The sequence below is a fragment of the Arthrobotrys flagrans genome (assembly GCF_004000055.1).
Source record: "Arthrobotrys flagrans strain CBS H-5679 chromosome Unknown unitig_15, whole genome shotgun sequence".
NCBI classification, from domain to species: domain Eukaryota; kingdom Fungi; phylum Ascomycota; class Orbiliomycetes; order Orbiliales; family Orbiliaceae; genus Arthrobotrys; species Arthrobotrys flagrans.
Window position 1 is genome coordinate 311,017 of NW_027137545.1, and position 17,046 is coordinate 328,062.

Here is a 17,046-nt window from a genome sequence, read left to right on the forward strand (position 1 = left end):
CTAGATCAGAAGTAAAGTTAAAGAATGATGTATCACAGAAAGCAGGATTTTCATTAAGAAAATGGGCTCCCGGAGTATGCACCTTAAAGACGGGAAATTTTACTTAGAAAACCACTTGAAGACATAATCCATGCAAAAATTGAATAGGCTCACAGTCCCCAGATGTTCCGGTCGAGGATGATAAAACGCAGACTCATTTAACCTATCCTTTGGCCACTTGGACCAAGTATTACGAGCAGATGCGCATATATTCCAAAAATTGTCCAAGTCTTGGGCATCTTCAGGAAAGCGGCATGCCATGCCAATGATGGCGATGGGCATAGTCCTTGGCTTAGAAGTCGACATTTTTCAGAGGAAAGATTCGATTTCTTGATAAAATTATCAAGCTTGGTGGGTATTGCTATTACATCGAAAAGTCCTGTGGTAGTCGTTCGTGCCTTTTATATCTCGAATTTTTTGATATATATTATACGATATAATAGAGGAGTTCTTGTATGGGTGTAGGACCTAGGAAATGAGAGCCGACAATTGCAACTTTGGGGTTCAGCATGCGCGGTTACCTTGCTGGGTATGCCCATGCATCAACGGTATCACGATAAGATATGTGGAAGCTTTAAACTACAACCTCGCGAATTAGCAGCATTACGCAACAAATGTGGTTAGACCGTTTTCACTAGTTGGAGTAAGAGATGTGATGGTCTGTACTACGGAGCGAATCCGATGCCAGGCGAATTCAGAAGAGAGGTGCCGAACTGCGGGTCTGTGACCCACTTTTTTAACTTCTACCTGTCAAATTACCCCGCCATTGTTTTAACTTTTATATTCAGGTTGATAGATCAAGGTAGCTTCATAAAGTCGAAGACCGCCAAAAAACTAGACCATATGGCTAGAATGTCCTGAAGTGTCGGTCTTTAGTTTATTATTATTATTATTACGTTTTAGAAAAAACGAAAAAATAAAAAAAAGGAAAAAGAGAAAAAGAAAAAAGGAAGAAAAAGAAAAAGAAATGAAAAGAAAAAAGGAAGAACGAAAGAAAAAAAGGAAGAAAAGAAAGAAAGAAAAAAAAAAGAAAGAAAAGAAAGAAAGAAAGAAACAGCACTTGTTAGACCTTAGATTATATATTAGATGCGTAAGCGCCTAAATATTGCGACAAATCTATGTTATTTTGTTTTGTTTTGGCAACAAGAGCCTGAATCAGAATTCTTAAGATAGATCGGGGTTGACACGTATGGAACTGTTTCATTTCAAATAATACACTATGATTGGTCCGTACTGGTGATGTCGGATCTACTCATTTGATGATAGCTTGTGAAGTAATGGGCTGTAGTTCACTTTGCCATCTATAAAAGTTAGTTAGAATTGTCGCATTTAGTTGAAGAATCTTGGCTGGAGTGTATTTAGGCTTCTTGCATGGCTGTGGGGATGTGGCCTTTACAGGCTCGGTTCTGACTCCCTATTTTACTTTTTGTACTTCCGTAGCTTCGTATCTATCGTTTAATTTAAGTGCCTAGAAAACAGTTCCCGCGTAATGAAGTCTTCCCGACCTCTTCTAGTCAGACACCGGAACTAGCAAAGTGCCGATTCGATCCTACTAATAGCTTGCCTATTGAGTAATGCCAACGTGCATAACTCCCGCCGCACCCTTAGTTCCTGTTTCGCCAACGGCCTACATCAAGAATGGCATAATTGTTCAGCTGGTGCTTAGTATCTTGGACCCTTTCACATACTAGCAGTAGGTTCCGTGGAGCTAGTCTAAGTATGCGTGTGCCTATTTCCAAGAATATTGGGAAGGGTTCGTTGTAAGCTGACAGGCTGGAGCTAGAGAACTTTAAGCCGTGTTAGGATAATTGCGACGGAAGACAGAGGAACTAGGGAAAGTCTACTAAAAAATTTAGACGGGCACCTGCATTCAGAAGATCTTCTGAAGTGGGGGCATAGTGTTTGACTATTATCCATATCGTCTAGCCGTATATCGGGTATACATACCATGCCTTGTCCCTCTCCCACCTGCCCGCTCATGGGCCAAGAGCCGCACAAAGCAATATAGTGCTTTTGATCGGGCAGACATAGATTTATTTCGAGACAGCCATGAAATAAAATATACGTCCGTTGTTCAAAACTAATATGACTTAAATTCAATATCCGTCTTTCGCGGTAAATATAGCTTATAGGCAATGCATTAGCGCTTGGATCCGTATTTATCGGAGTCTAACTCTTAGTAAAAGTTCTACAGAATAGGGCCTGATAATATGTGCATCCCGATATCCGGAAAATGCGCTTGGCAATATATAGAAGTGGACCGAACAACCTTTATCGGCAGTTATATCAACCTCTTGCACGATTAAGACCAACCCCTATATCGTTGGTAAGTGGCAATAATGTCAAAGCTCTATGGTATCCGGACAAAATGCACCGACGTTATTCGGTTAGACATTCTAAAAATTTCATCCCACAAGTCTATCGATACACCACTCATTTTTGCACTGCTATCATACGCAGGGTGGAGACTATACCATGAACTAAAGTTCAGTATCATGACAAGGTACTATTACTACAAAGCTTGTCCTTCGACTTCCGTCACTTCTGATCCTTTCTCGATCGATCGATCGATCGATCAAACTATTATCCTGATATAGGCCAAATAGCCTCCCCCTCAGGAATAGTCACCGCTCCAGCATTTAATATCATACATATGTAGGCATAATAACCTGTAAAGTGAATAAGAGCACCAGCTCCACTTTTCCCAAAGGCGTCCTCTGCCCTCTTCCACAAAGCTTCTGAAAGAAGACCCTTTTTAGTAAGATTGCCAGCACCGACTAAGGCACGCGCTACTTCCCATGAGGTAAGATCGTGCTCAGTTCCCCCAGAGGGTGCGCGTCCTTCCAAGATATCCTCAATTTGAAGATCCGATAATCCGGCCGCCTTTGCAAGGCGAACATGACTGTACAACTCATATGGGGCTCCGTAATATTCTCCAACGGCTAGGGTGGCTATCTCTCGGCACCTTGGAGAGAACTCCTTAGTGCCAGCGAGGTCAGCGAGAAGAGCACCATGGCTCTTGAGCATACCGATTTCCAAAATATTTCTCAATGATCCGATTTGCTTCATCATGAATCATCTTTTGATTGGGCGTGAGATCCTCAGGCGCAATTGGGGGGTATCGATCTAACATTATTTCCAAATTCTTAAGAAGATTATTCCTAATATCTTGTTGTTTAATGTGAGTTTGGCGGCTAACAAGAAGGAAGCAGAGACCAGAGAAATATTTGAGGATTATTACGGTGACTCGTTTATTATAACTTCGAGCATGGCGGACGTCATCCAGTTATTACCATAGACCTCTACACTGTATTGCAGGGCAAAATTGGCATTGACTCACTTCGCTAAAGGGCTGGCGATTGGGTGGATAGAATTTGCTCGCGTTAACTCCGCCCTGGTTATGTTTCCGCTTCAATGCTGGATCTGGTGCCAGACTCAGCCAGGGTGCCCTGGAGCAAGAAAACACCTATAGAGTATGTTTGACCGCCCTAATTGCAGTTTCAAAGGAACGAAAGGCTAACTGTGGAATTATAGACGTAAAGAAACGATTGATGAGTTTAAAACGGCTTATCTCTATCTTGCGAGTGACCCTTCAACTTTTACAACTGAAACAAAGCTTGTTGTTGACGGTGGAGTAAGTTTCCTCTTGATCTAGTGACGAACCACAATCTGACACCTCTCTTTAGTATACGTTGGTGTGAAAACAACGGCCTATACCGGAACGCTAACCAGCCGCTGGCACCAAGTTTGTAAGCTACGGCAAAAGTCTGTGCTGGTTATGCAGCGAGGCCCTGTCATATCAGATTCCTTGCCTAATCAAACAATACAATTAAATCACAGTTAAATTCTGTAAACAATATTTTTCTTGTGATTTTGGACACGAGGAACAGGGTATATGGACTGCATCACTACCCTGCAGGCCACATCAGAGGCCTATCAATACTAAGTTTGGCGAACTGATTTTTCTCAGCGGGGGGTGGACCTTTGAGCTGGGATGCTCTGCACAAGAACCGGACAGTCTGGCTTGATCGAGATTAAAACCTCTCGCAAATACGTATCCCGACAGCCCATATTTGAGCGCTCAATGACGAGCTGGCGCGATTAATAAGTGGGGTCTTAGAACAACTTTGTCCCCTCACCTACAGCATGTTTATGTTCATCATGAAGGCCGCGCTGTGCCTGTACAGGATCCCCTGAAACTTTGCGAGAGGCCTTGAAGACGATTTGGCGTGCTCTCCGGGATGCACAGGCCATTGCTGCTTGATTGAAGTATTGAGCCTCGTATAACAAAGATTCAATCTCATTCAAAAAGAAAAAACAGCATATTTCCGAAGCTAGCTCGGGTCCTAAGTCTGTATTGGTTGCTCTACCTGTAATATAGATGCATGCACCAACGGGTCTTCAGCTCATAACCTCACGACATCCCTTAAGTTCATATAGCAAACAAAGCAAATGCCCTGGTGCTGTTCAAAGCTACGAGGGGTCATAGGGACATACCTTTGTTCCACTTGAAAAACTCAAAAATCGAAAAATCTAATGTTGCAACAGCTTCAACACAAAAAAGGGAATTCTCAAAGTGAGAAGAATTATATTATTTATTCGTATACAAATAAATTACATTTCATAATTAAAACTACGTAATCGTAGCAGGAGGTGGACTAACAGATTAACTTATATACAAACTATTTATATTATAAATTTCATGAGAATGGCGAGGTTGCAGGTCGGTGAGCAGACTGTGTGATTTAGGTGTTGTAATTTGGGTGTGCACAACACGATCAACAGCCTGCCTGGAACAAAATTGTGTTGTTCACCGTCTACCAGCCGGTCGGCCGACCAGCCTTATAACTCTACCAAAATTTAAATTCTTGTAAAGCTACGACGTGTATCGAAACTTGTCGAGGGTGCTCGAAGCGTGATGCGATGTATCTCAGATGGTAAGGTTAACTTGGTACTCAAACTTAGACTTAGATTATTTAGTGCCAATTTAAGTCGCCACTAAAGGGTGGCTATATATACATATTCTATATACATGAGGATGGACTTTTGAAGGAGGTCTTTCTGTGATCACTCCACAGTGATCTTATCCACCTGGCTTGAGGCTTGTTGAAGGTAGCTGTGTGTTGTTGTGTGTTGTTGTGTGGTATTTTGGATATTATATCATAGTTACGGTTTCCTGATATCATACTCCGTAGGTTTAGGATGATAGTCTCCTGATACTATACTCTGTAGGTCTAGGGCGATAGTCTCCTAACACCACACTCCGTAGGTCCAGGGCGAACATCTAGGAGAGCGTCTCCTGACAATTCTAAATATATGCTTATATACACTAAGATCTAGCTTCTCAAAATAATATATCCAATCCTGGAGTCAAATCATAACTACAGCGTAGATTCTAAGTTAGCTACAGCAGTCTTATTAAGATTATTATAATTAAAAATTTCGTTTTCAGGTAGCACAAAGCCCCTATAGTTCCCCATACTTCCTTTTCCTCAACCTAGTATCGTTCGCCATTTTAATAAAATTTACAATATAGACAGTCTGCACACAAGTCAATTTGTTAGTCTACTTTTTACTACGATTATATGGCCTTAATTATGAAATATAATCTATTTATATATAAATAAATAATATAATTCTTCTCACTCTGGGAATTCCCTTTTTTATATTAAAGCTGTTGCAATATTAGATTTTTTGATTTTTGAGTTTTCGAGTGGAACGAAGGTGTCCCTATGACCCCGTAGAACCTGCCTGTGAACTTGCTCATCAGACTGCGACTACCACCACAATACCAACCAACCTACCAAAATTAGTTATTTTAATTTGTAACTAAAATATAAGCTTCGGCACGGTGTAGTCTTGTAGTTCTAAGCCTCAAAATAACAAAATCTTGCGCTTTAATGACGTCCGTGCGCAGTATTTAGGTGAACAAACAGCGAACAATGTAACGTTGCTGCCGCTATTCTTTAAACCTTCCGATCCAGTGCGTCGACAATGGGGATTATATTAGGATCTTTCTGAGGCCAAGAGGGTTATATTTCTCAATGATATAGCTTTTCCCAATGGTCGAGACAGAAAATATTGTCATACACGGAAAGGCAACAGGTTTAAAGTCCTGTTGAGATGCATCGATGCGATACTGAATAAGCGTCTACTTTTCATTAATTCCTTTTTTTTTTGTTCTCTTTCCGATCTATTGCCGCTTCGACATTAGGCTTGGCGCCAAGATCGATGGATTGCCCTGCTATTAACATGCGCAGCCATAATACGATGCCTGCCATCAAGTTCGTTTTGCAGCCCGGCGCTCGGGTCCACTATTTGCCTTACTATTGTTGCGGCATTTCCTCCCGTGGCTGTGATGTATGGGAGGCGTATAGGTAATATGTGCACTGGCGGAGTGCGGTACAAATTCCTCGCTATAAGCCAGATGGTATAGAAACGGATAACATATTAGGTTTCATTCCGCCATATCGGTTTCAGCCCAGACCACGGTCGCTCGGTCCGTGACATCCAACAAGCTCGTAACACGTAACACAGGTGCAACACAGAACCGTTTATTACCTGTTTGTCAAGTTACAATAAAAATGTTCCGTTGTGTGACAAATTTGTTTGTCCATAAGCCAAAAAAGTGGACGCCTAAAAAAGACTCAAAATGAGGACTCTGGTATATATGCGCGCAGAACAGTGGAACTTTCTATATGGCTCGCGCTTCATAGCTACAACTGCCGGCCACGAATAAGGCGTCCGGCGACGGGACAAGCTACCGGCGTTGCATATTTATTATCATGGTACAATTAAACTAGAAGCTCGCGACCTTGAGGCTGTCGATTCGTAGACTTCGGAAGGTATGGCCGTGCAGTTGCTTGATATATCGCCTCGCGTCGAATCCAGGGAGTCTACCTGGTTGCCCTATGAGCTCAGCGTGGATTAGCCGCACCGGTTTCATATTCCAATGCATTGATAACTGATGTCTCTATTTCGTGATCATGCGAATGATTTCGACATTGAACTCTCAATATTTTGTTCCATGCGGGAAGTGCGTGACGTAATACCCTACTGATTTGGAGCACAGGAATATAGCAATTGTATTATAAGCCCTTTGGGTGACCTCTATTTGATTAGCGCCGAAGGCAAACACGTTGGAAAGCACAAAATTGGACCACGCAAAGCCCATCGGTGGTCGGGATCACCATGGAACGAATCAGCCCCAAATCGAACCTGAACAAATATGTTGTGGTGTTGGATTACAAAAATGCATTCAATCAAATTTCTGTTGCCTTAGACTGATTTCGGAGCTCGAAGAAAGGCTACGACGATTAACATGCCTGCGAAGGTTAAATACCGCGCTCTAGATGGCCAGGCAGCTGTGGAGGAGCCGGACCTTACGTACTGCAACAGATCTGCGCTTGCTGCACACCCACCGCAGCTGAGAAATCAGTCTATCCAAACGATAAGAGTAACCCATCACTCCAGTTCGATCGTGCCTACGGTTGTCAGTATTACATGCGCGCGGGGACATTTAGGAGGAAAAGAGGGCCATCTTACCGGGGGGCTTCGATGTCGTATCGTAAACAACCCTCGCAACGCCGTCAACTTCGTTGATAATCCGCCGACTGATAGCCTTGAGGAGATCCCACGAAAATTCGTACGGCTCAGCGCTCATCATGTCCAAGCTGGTCACAGCTCTCAGAACGCAAATATACCCGTAAACCCTGGAATCACCCTGCACACCCACGGCTACGGCACAAACGTCAGTCGGCAAACGTCCCACGTACAGATGTGCTTGATATGGCAGCCGTGCTCAAGTTTAAGGGCGAGATGAAAGACACACCTCTGTTCGTATCAAGCGCAGCGTAGGCTTGGGTGATCTGTCTTCTATTAGCAACTCATCTCGGGAACGGCGGGGTGTTTACACGAACCTCATCGTAAATACCAGCCTCTTTGATCATCGAGATGAAGATGAAATCGGCCTTCCTTACGATCTCGACTCTTTCGGGTGTAATCTCCCCTATGATCCGCACTCCGAGGCCCGGACCCGGGAACGGATGCCTCATTATGAGATCCTCGTGGATTCCCAACTGGCGACCAAAACTCCTCACCTCGTCCTTGAACCTTTGAAACAAATGTTAGCAACCGCGACAAGGGGCTTCGGCGATAGACCTACAGCTCCCGAAGGGGCTCGAGCAGCTTAAGTTGCGCCTCCTGTTTTTCACGTTAGCTTCCATCTCCACGAGCCTCACGTAGTCCGACTTACGCCGTTCTGCATTCGCGCCGGGAGACCCCCGGCGTTATGGTGGGCTATAAGGGTGTTAGTCATGATTCTCTAGGGCGCACGGGATAAGCGGTTGGACATACACTTGATCGTAGCCGAAGGCCCCTTGAAGCTGAGGCTCTCTATGAGATCGGCTGCGCGAAGATTAGCTACCCTGACCCTATAAGCGAGCAGATAGATTCGATAACTAACCGTAGAGAGTGCCCTGGAGAAACCATTCAACCTTACCGGCAAGAGGTGTGTTCTCTGCTTCTTTTTCAATCCTAGAAGTGTTTTTTCTTAATCCCCCGCGCCTCTCTAGCCGAGTTCGATAGAGTGCGAGCTTACCGGAGTGCCTCAATCTCGAAGAGGTCGATGACTATCCGAGTCAGTATGACAAGCCAGCAGGCTTTCCTGACGATAACTCACAAGTCGCGCCGATAATCTTCCGCTTGGCCTCAGGTTCCAGAACTCCGGCGAGACGGCTAAGAAAGAGCTCGGACCCATCCACAATGGTAAGGTTGATACCGAGATGCTGCTCCAGAGTTTCCTTAACTTGCGCGCATTCGTTCAGACGCATCAGACCTATAGGGGAGAATTAGAGAACTAGTCTTATGCTTGTGAGTATGTCCTATTGATCCTGTCGCTTACCGGTGTCCACAAGAATAGCGTGGAATCTGTCGCCGATGGCTTCTTGCATCAGTTTAGCGGCTACCGTACTATCGACACCGCCGGAGACGGCCCCGATCTGTAGGCTAGTGAGTAAGTCACCTCACAGGCAGGAGTAGGAAGAAACGCATACAATTTGGGCGGTGTCTCCGACAAGCTTCCGGATCCGAATGATCTCCTTCTCGGTAAAGTTCCCCATCTCCCAATCCGCACGAGCGCCACAAACCCCGAGAGCGAAATTACCGAGGATGTCGGTCCCTCGCACCGTGTGGGAGATCTCGGGGTGGAGCTGGATCCCTGTCACCGATACTTATCAGCTCGTTCTTAACCGTTCTGACACGGGCGGGAAGTACAAACCAAAGATGGGCTTCGACTGATGGGCGATGCCAGCGAACTCAGCATTCTTCGTGCTAGCGATGGTCACGAAGCCCTCAGGAAGACGAACAAGCTTGTCGAAATGGCTCATGAAAACTAGCGAGTAGTAAATGTCAGATACACATAAGCCCTAGACAGAAGAGAGTCGTTTTCATGCAGAGGTAGACGAACCACGTAGGGAGACCCCAAGGCCCTCGAACAGCCGGTCGGCGTGGTGGTTAACCTTGTGGATGACAAGGTCCGTCTCGCCATACTCCCGCGTAGTACCGCGAGCGACATTCCGTTCGTCAATACGCCAGGCGAGTTCCTGGCAGCCATAGCAGATACCCCTTGGCTTATCAGCGGATGTTACATCCGTATCAGTGGCCCATATGGCAACTTACAGGATGGGCACCCCGAGATCGAAGACTGCAGGGTCGACATCTGGTCGCCATTAGCTATTAAACAATCGACTGGACCGTAATAATGCAAACCACTCACGGGGAGCTCCTTCATCGTAAACAGAGGATGGACCTAATAGGTGTTAGAAGGCTGGGCTTGCATCGTACCTTAGACAGAAAGAGCACATACCTCCGCTAAGAATGATGCCAACAGGCTTCCAGGTAAGATCCGCAAGTTTGGTGGTGCAACTGAGCATTTCCGCATACACTTTGAGCGACCTCAGACGACGGAGGATGAGATGACTGGTCTGAGATCCGAAATCGAGCACCAAGATAGTCTAGGCATTGTACGTCAGTGACAACCCGATTGAAAGGCGAACCATGAGGACTTCAGCGTACATACGTCAAAGGTGCTATGCGGCGCAGCCGCTTCCGTGATGTCGCTCATCGTAAAAGAACTATTTCATCAGAGGGTTTCGCGAGAAGGTCTAAAGGTAAGCAGGCGCAGGCAAGTTGGGCGCAAATGACCGATGACCTCCAGGAAATAGATTTTTTTGAGTTGCGAATCGGGGCACCAGCCCTTTTTATTCGCGCCACACCAACACAAGAAGGGTCCGAATTAAAAACATCTGTCGAGGCTAGTAATTTAGCTACTGTGCCGGAACATCGGGGTAGATTACTACGGTTGTTTTGTTGACAATACAATTATAATGAATACCATACCAAAGGTATTAATACGGTATTATACTCATTTTGTTAACACGTGGATCCCTTTAGGCATTCTAAGTATAAAGGCATTGTCCTACAGCCTACCAAGCTAGTTTGAAGTTGGCCTCGTCTGCGCTTCTTTCTTTAAACTCCGCTCATCTTGGACTCATGTCAACATCCTACCGCCAACAGACTACCCACGCGGCCCGTCCACCAATCAGACCGATCACAGTACTTTCTTCCAACCGGAATGGCTGGTAGATGCTGCAGGGGCATCCCTCTCCCCAGCGGTGACTTCCAAGCGGTGACAAACATCGACGGACTCCTCAAATTCCTTCAAGGTTTCGCAAAGGAGAATGGATTTAGCATTAAGAGAACGGAAGGAGCTTCTTTTTGCTGACGGACCGACCTTGAAAGACACAGTATTGCTCATTTGTGGCGAGAGTGGACGCCGCGGTAATACAATCACTAGCCGCACATGAAGCGCGCGCTTTTTGGAGTTGCATCGATGGCGGGTGGACTTGGCAATTGATAATCACGGGCTCTCGACCAAGCTCCGAGAAAATTCCTCGAAATCACAACGGCAGCGAGAATCAGTACAACCAGACCTTCCTCTTGCGTGACAGCTATCACGAGAAATATGCGACTTCGATTACTGGTTCTCTCGCGAGCACCCCAAGACCGAGGAATACCTCAGCATCCGGAACGGTCGGCCAGCGTATATTCCCTCTACAAAGAGGGAATTGGGAAGTGGTCCACGCCAGATGGTTCCCACATGTCAAGGTTTCGGAACCCTCCAACGTTGGGGGAATGGCTGTCGGCCAGTACCTCGCCGGGCTCGGCGGCTTCGTCCGAAAAGAAGAACATTTGGACGAAATGGCGCTTGTGGCTGAGTTGAATCTGGCCATTGGACAGCATAACGATGTGCACATCGTCACGACCCCGTTAAGCACCATGTTTGGCCCGTCCCAATGGGAAACCAACACCGAACTGCTCACTTCTCCTATGACAGTGATACCATTCCACTTTGTCAACCATTGGGAGATTGCTATTGCTGTGGAGGACAGCGGCTTGGGTTTGCGGCCTCATGGCCCTCGACAGTGTCCGGAGCTTTCTCTTGCCGCCACCGATCTAGGCGCCGGTCCAAGAGACTCGACTTGCTGAAGCAGAAACAAACGTCCTCTCGCTCTAGGTTCGTGCTATTCAGCGCGAACTTGGCATTCCCTACGAAATACGAAATCCAGCCATCCCCGGGCGCACATTCGCCGCGCTCGAACGCGATAAGTCTGGTTTTGAGGTGCCCAACTCGTACCAGTACTCTGAGGATGACGCCATCGACAATAGACAGCGCCTATTCCCGACTACTATCCCAGGCCCAGTGCCATGCGAGCATGGCTGCAAGAGGTGGAAAGAGATGGGCTGTCTCGTGAGAAATCTCTGAAGGGTGTCTTGCTCCCATCAATTCACAAGCCCCACTGTGCAACAGATGGCAAATTGGTCAATGCCACCGTCGTTAGGAAGATTCGCCACTACGAGTTGATGTGGCAGGAAGCATTCGCGAAAGGGGAGGATCCGGGTCTGGTCTGTACTCACTACAGCCGCCACAAAAATAGGAGTCACTTCGTTTGGGTTTGGTTGCAATGCATCGTTCACGGGTTAAAGTCTATATGGTCGGTAATATACCTCATATCTGCAATCATAGACAGGAATTGGTTGGTCGGTAGCATCGCGCTAGCGATACGGGGTTGATTCAGGCATTATCACAGTCATAGTGCATTAACGTCGGCTATATTTTGAAAGTGTTTATAGATACGAGGCAGTCTTCCTTACATACGCCACTATATTAAAAAAAAAGTAGGTACTTCTAATAGGAGAGTAACCTGTCGTTTTCAATCTTCGTGCACGAGTATTGCATGTTTGGGGTTTTCGGTTCTATCTAACCTCGGCTCCAGGACCAGCACCATGTCTCTCCTCATCGCCCTTCCTAGCGAGATCCTCCTCAAAATCCTCGATAATCTGCCTCTCAAGGACCTAGCGCGGGCTGAGTGCGTGCGCAAGCACTTAAAAACTGTCGGCAAACTGGCCACGAACTTGAATATCCGGTTTTACGTCGACTCTCCAAGCCAAACTGCCTGGAAGCCAATACGCTCCATTCTCGCCGACAATGCGCTTGGAGAAATAATATCCAAAATTTCAGTTCATTGGCATCGTAGAGACGTGGATCGATGGAAGACTTTGGCAAAATACTAGCAATGGACCGAAGACGATAAGAAGAAAATCGAAGACGCTAGTTTGACCTGGGAGTTAACAAACGGAACACCATCCTCTCCGGCGTCAATTCGGAATAACGCTAACGAGATAACCTCCGGTTAGGACAATATTGTACGAATTGTGAACAAGCACTTCCCCGCACTCTTAGCGGCCTTGAGAGGTCCATCTTCACACCAACTGTGGCACTCTCCCTAGAGCTTGCTGACTGTAGACCTTATAGCAGCCGGGCACTTCCAGTCCCGCGAGCTTTGGTTGAGCTATAAATATGCACGGTTATCGTTTGAATTCACATACTTCCGTCGCTATGACGTCTACACCGTTGAAGTCCTGAACGATCATGCCGCAAATCAACTCGAATATCTAGTGACACCTGGAAATGAAATAAGAATCCTACAAAATAGCAATTGTCCTTCTCCTGAATTGTTAGCAACCCATGCGTTTTTCTGTAGGATTTCGGCTATCAATATGAAGTATAGATCGGTGAGAAGTATTGATGATTTTGTGTTCGGGGAGAGGAGTGGGGGGAGGACTCACTCATGAGGGCAACCAAACACAGGGATATCGAGTTAGATGTTCGTAATCTCAAGGGCCTGTTGAAAAGGTTGGGGAGCTCGATTGCGACATAACTCTACAAATACCGACGGTGGCGCTTTTCGCGCTCATGTGCTTTGTCTACCTGCCGGTTTGTAACCAGGTCTGGACCGGCTAGCTCTGATCCATACTTCACCTAGAAAACAGGGCATTGTATGACAATGGGAGCCATGCAACGGGATATATTCGCATAGGGATATGGAATAGCGAAATTATAAAATAATTTGTATATACATGTACTCTAGTCGAGTTCTAGAATCATATAATTACATAATGATATCGATTGCGAGAGCATCACCCGGTCTGAGTACAAAGTAATGAATATAAGCACTGGAGCTATGGATTTCATCGCAAGTGCCATTCCCTTTGCGACAACGAAAACATCGGACGGAGAAGATCCTACACCAACGTGGTATCAGCGGCCCGCGTGGCCTGAGACCATTTGACTATATTTAAAACATTCACTAAGCTGGAACAGTTGAGATCTCCAAAGAGTGTATTTTGCGCGGGACATATAATTTTCCGGGCCGGCTAAAAGCCACACCCCTATTCGTGGAAAAATCCGGGGTAATCTATGGAACCCCCTAAGCGACGTAAGCAGCGACAAGGTTTGGCGCAAAAATTAAGACATGCCCGCCGCCATCGACCCACGGTTCGGTACGTTAACAATGGTCGGATGGTCCCGTGGTTGGAATATGCCACACTATTTTGTATAAATAGGTGCTTGGCTACTCAAGTCTTGTGAACTTCATGGCATACATTGGCAAAAGCTTAGCGCGACAAGAAATCACTTTGTTTCTTAGCGGAGAACTGTGCTCCTGTGGCCTTGTGAAAAATTCGGAACAATGGCTATTTTATCTAGATTTCTAACGGCTCTGTTGGTTTGCGCAGGCGCACTAGCGGCCCCGGCTCCAGAACCGACGGCTGGCCCAAGTCTAGAGAATGCGGTCGCCAAAAGGGCAACCACATGTACTTTCAGCGGGACGGATGGCCATCTCTCCGCAAGCGCATCAAAGACATCTTGTTCGACTATCGTCATTTCAGATCTTGCGGTGCCTTCTGGTGTCACACTGAATTTAGAAAAGCTGAAGGAAGGAACCAGTGTAAGTGCTTTACGAGATTCCTCATTGGATTGAGATCTTTGGAAGTAACTAAGCTGATTATACGATGTTATAACAGGTCATTTTCAGGGGTCGCACAACATTCGGATATTCCGAATGGGAAGGATCATTGGTTTCCATTAGCGGAAACAAGATCACAATCAAAGGAGATCCAGGAAGTGTTCTTGATGGCCAAGGCGCTCTTTGGTGGGATGGCCTCGGCGGCGGTGGCGGAAAGATTAAGCCAAAGTTTTTCAAGGCGAACAACCTGAACGACTCTGTTATCGACGGAATCACCATTCTCAACGCACCCAAGAACTCTTTCAGTCTAAATCGTGTTAACAACCTCGTCGTCAAGAACGTCTTGATTGATGACCGAGATGGTGATACCCTCGGTGGGCATAACACCGACGGTTTCAACATTAACAATGCTGATGGGGTGTTCATCACTAATGTCAGAGTCTACAATCAAGACGATTGTATGAACGTCAATACCGGGAAAAATATTCTAATGACGAACAGTTTCTGTTCCGGTAGCCACGGTCTCTCAATTGGCTCCGTGGCAGACGGCGCTGTCGTCTCGAACGTCACATTCGAAAACATCGTTGTCGAGAAATCGCAACAAGCCATTCGGATAAAGACCGTATCTGGCGCTGTCGCTTCAGTCTCAGACATCACGTACCGAAATATTAAAATCAACGGAGGAAACCTCATCGACGTCGTTGACTATGGTATTATTGTCGACCAGTCTTACGGTGGAACCAAGAATTCACCTACAAACGGTGTTAATATCACGAACTTCGTGTTGGAGAATGTTTACGGAACCGTGCCTAGTGATGCGGTCAATATTCAGATCCAATGCGGGACGACTACTTGTACTGGTTTCAAGTGGACGAATGTTAGTGTTACGGGAGGAAAGAAGAGTACAAAGTGTATAAATGTTCCAGCAGGCATTTCTTGTTAGAAGCGAGCTTCAGAAGCCAGAGCAGTTGTATATATCAGAGAAGATATATGGAGAACCGTTGTGAATAGTCGTAACATATGAACTCATTGGGAATAGAGCTTTCCATTAATACTAAACTCTAATCCTATTCTAATGCAAGTGAGGAAATTCAGAAATCAAGATTATGAGCGAAAGCGTGGAAATTTTGCAAATATACAGCCTAAGTAGTTATTTAACGCAAGAGAAATCGCGCCCTGCACGATGTTATAATATTAAAGAGAAAAATACAATCCGTTCGAAAGAAACAGAAGTGTATGAAGCAATCCACCAAGATTAATACCCATATCCCAATGTTCAAACGGAAGCTTTTAAAGCCCCTAACACCCTGCCTTAAATTATTCATGCGGCTGCGAATCTCCTCCGTCAGCTGTCCCATCTAACATCCCACCCTCTTGTCAAATGAACCGCGCTTCTATGCTCAGCAAAGACCGTACATTTCTTGTTCGTCGGGTCCCGTCTCCAGAAGCTCAATTTAAGCACTGGATTCCATATACAGGTGATATCTTCCCTTCTCCTCTCATGCGGAGGTAAGTTCCAAACCGCCGTTCGGAGCTCCCCAATACCCGAAATAGCCACCCCGGCACCGACCTGCTAGAGCCATCTCGTGGTTTGATTTCTCGTGACAAAATAGACCCCATAGTCCTGGCGATATTGTTGGATGCTGAAGTTTTCATCCTTTTGTTGGTTATCAAAGTTTCTCGCACCCGACACTAGATATTTAAACCTGACGATACGCAAATATCACGGAATGGAAACCTCTCTCTCTGGTAGAAGGCGATCAAGTCCCCGTAGCATTTGATAAGGGGACGGCCCAAGGTTTGAAAGAACTCCCTTAAAGTTACACTAGCTGCTTGTGAAATGATAATTATGTGGCAGATGTTATTTGGATGATTGGACATCGAACTCATGCTCTTTACCGATGGCCTTGTTACATAAATATCATTTGGTATCTGAGGGTACCAATGAGCTAAGCGGCCCCCGGGGTCCGATGCTAATGCGAACTCCCACAGCTTTCGCAGGAGTCGGTCCATAAATGGGTGTAACTGTACCTTGGAGCCTCGAGATGGCATATGAAATTTGAGGAATCCTGGTTCTTCTTGCGAGCTACGAGGAGTTTCCTCCTCTCTGAATGTGATATATCTAGTCACTCTTAGACGTTGTGATCAATTCATTGAATGCCGTGCTGACACCTCGCAGCTTATGTAGTTCTTGTGGCGCCGCATATTTTAGCACATTTACAAGTATTTCATAGTTTGTGAGCACTATATATCCAGCATCGAAGTCACGAAGAAGAGGGAAACCTTGTTCATGTTGGTTATTCTGGACCACTGTTAGGGCAGAAATAAAAACCTGAACATGTGGAGTTGGACTATCCGTAGCAATATTCGGAGCCTTGGTATCATTAGAGCTTGGCATTTCAGAGCTCTCGGGTTCATAACTATTTGGCGACATGGGCTCGAGCTGTATGCCCGAAATCTCTGGAATATTTGGCGGCATAAGTTGTATCTCTGGACCTTGTGGTATATTTGAAATAGGAGGGGCACAATAAATAGTTATATCCTTACCGACGCCCTATGATATAAATTCTTGTCGTTGTGGTGGAAGGGCCGAGTAAATTCCCTCTCCAGCGAAACTTGGGGTTGTATTGTACCTGAAACA

General features: G+C 45.8%; 4 protein-coding genes and 1 further gene across 4 annotated transcripts; 3 read left to right on the top strand and 2 right to left on the bottom strand.

Annotated features, from left to right (window-relative positions):
• Positions 1-2,622: 2,622 nt before the first annotated feature.
• On the bottom strand, positions 2,623-3,108 carry DFL_000078 (uncharacterized protein; the record flags this gene model as incomplete). Its single annotated transcript, XM_067637439.1, has 1 exon — positions 2,623-3,108. One exon carries the CDS (start codon positions 3,106-3,108, stop codon positions 2,623-2,625), a length of 486 nt encoding a protein of 161 aa, XP_067494600.1.
• Positions 3,109-7,355: 4,247 nt separating this feature from the next.
• On the bottom strand, positions 7,356-10,162 carry DFL_000079 (uncharacterized protein; the record flags this gene model as incomplete). The annotated part of the gene is made up of 20 exons (XM_067637551.1): positions 7,356-7,364; positions 7,430-7,448; positions 7,508-7,523; positions 7,585-7,776; positions 7,871-7,907; positions 7,959-8,151; positions 8,204-8,241; positions 8,294-8,337; positions 8,395-8,445; positions 8,504-8,574; positions 8,639-8,669; positions 8,720-8,875; positions 8,942-9,038; positions 9,093-9,256; positions 9,317-9,430; positions 9,506-9,663; positions 9,718-9,757; positions 9,815-9,847; positions 9,905-10,052; positions 10,118-10,162. 20 exons carry the CDS (start codon positions 10,160-10,162, stop codon positions 7,356-7,358), a joined length of 1,656 nt encoding a protein of 551 aa, XP_067494601.1.
• A 1,070-nt stretch (positions 10,163-11,232) lies between these two features.
• DFL_000080 (uncharacterized protein) lies at positions 11,233-11,586 on the top strand (the record flags this gene model as incomplete). Its single annotated transcript, XM_067637669.1, has 1 exon — positions 11,233-11,586. One exon carries the CDS (start codon positions 11,233-11,235, stop codon positions 11,584-11,586), a length of 354 nt encoding a protein of 117 aa, XP_067494602.1.
• A 219-nt stretch (positions 11,587-11,805) lies between these two features.
• On the top strand, positions 11,806-12,672 carry DFL_000081.
• A 1,241-nt stretch (positions 12,673-13,913) lies between these two features.
• DFL_000082 (uncharacterized protein) lies at positions 13,914-15,348 on the top strand (the record flags this gene model as incomplete). Its single annotated transcript, XM_067637899.1, has 3 exons — positions 13,914-13,941; positions 14,176-14,387; positions 14,464-15,348. The coding sequence occupies 3 exons, from the start codon at positions 13,914-13,916 to the stop codon at positions 15,346-15,348; spliced, it is 1,125 nt and encodes a 374-aa protein (XP_067494603.1).
• Positions 15,349-17,046: the final 1,698 nt, after the last annotated feature.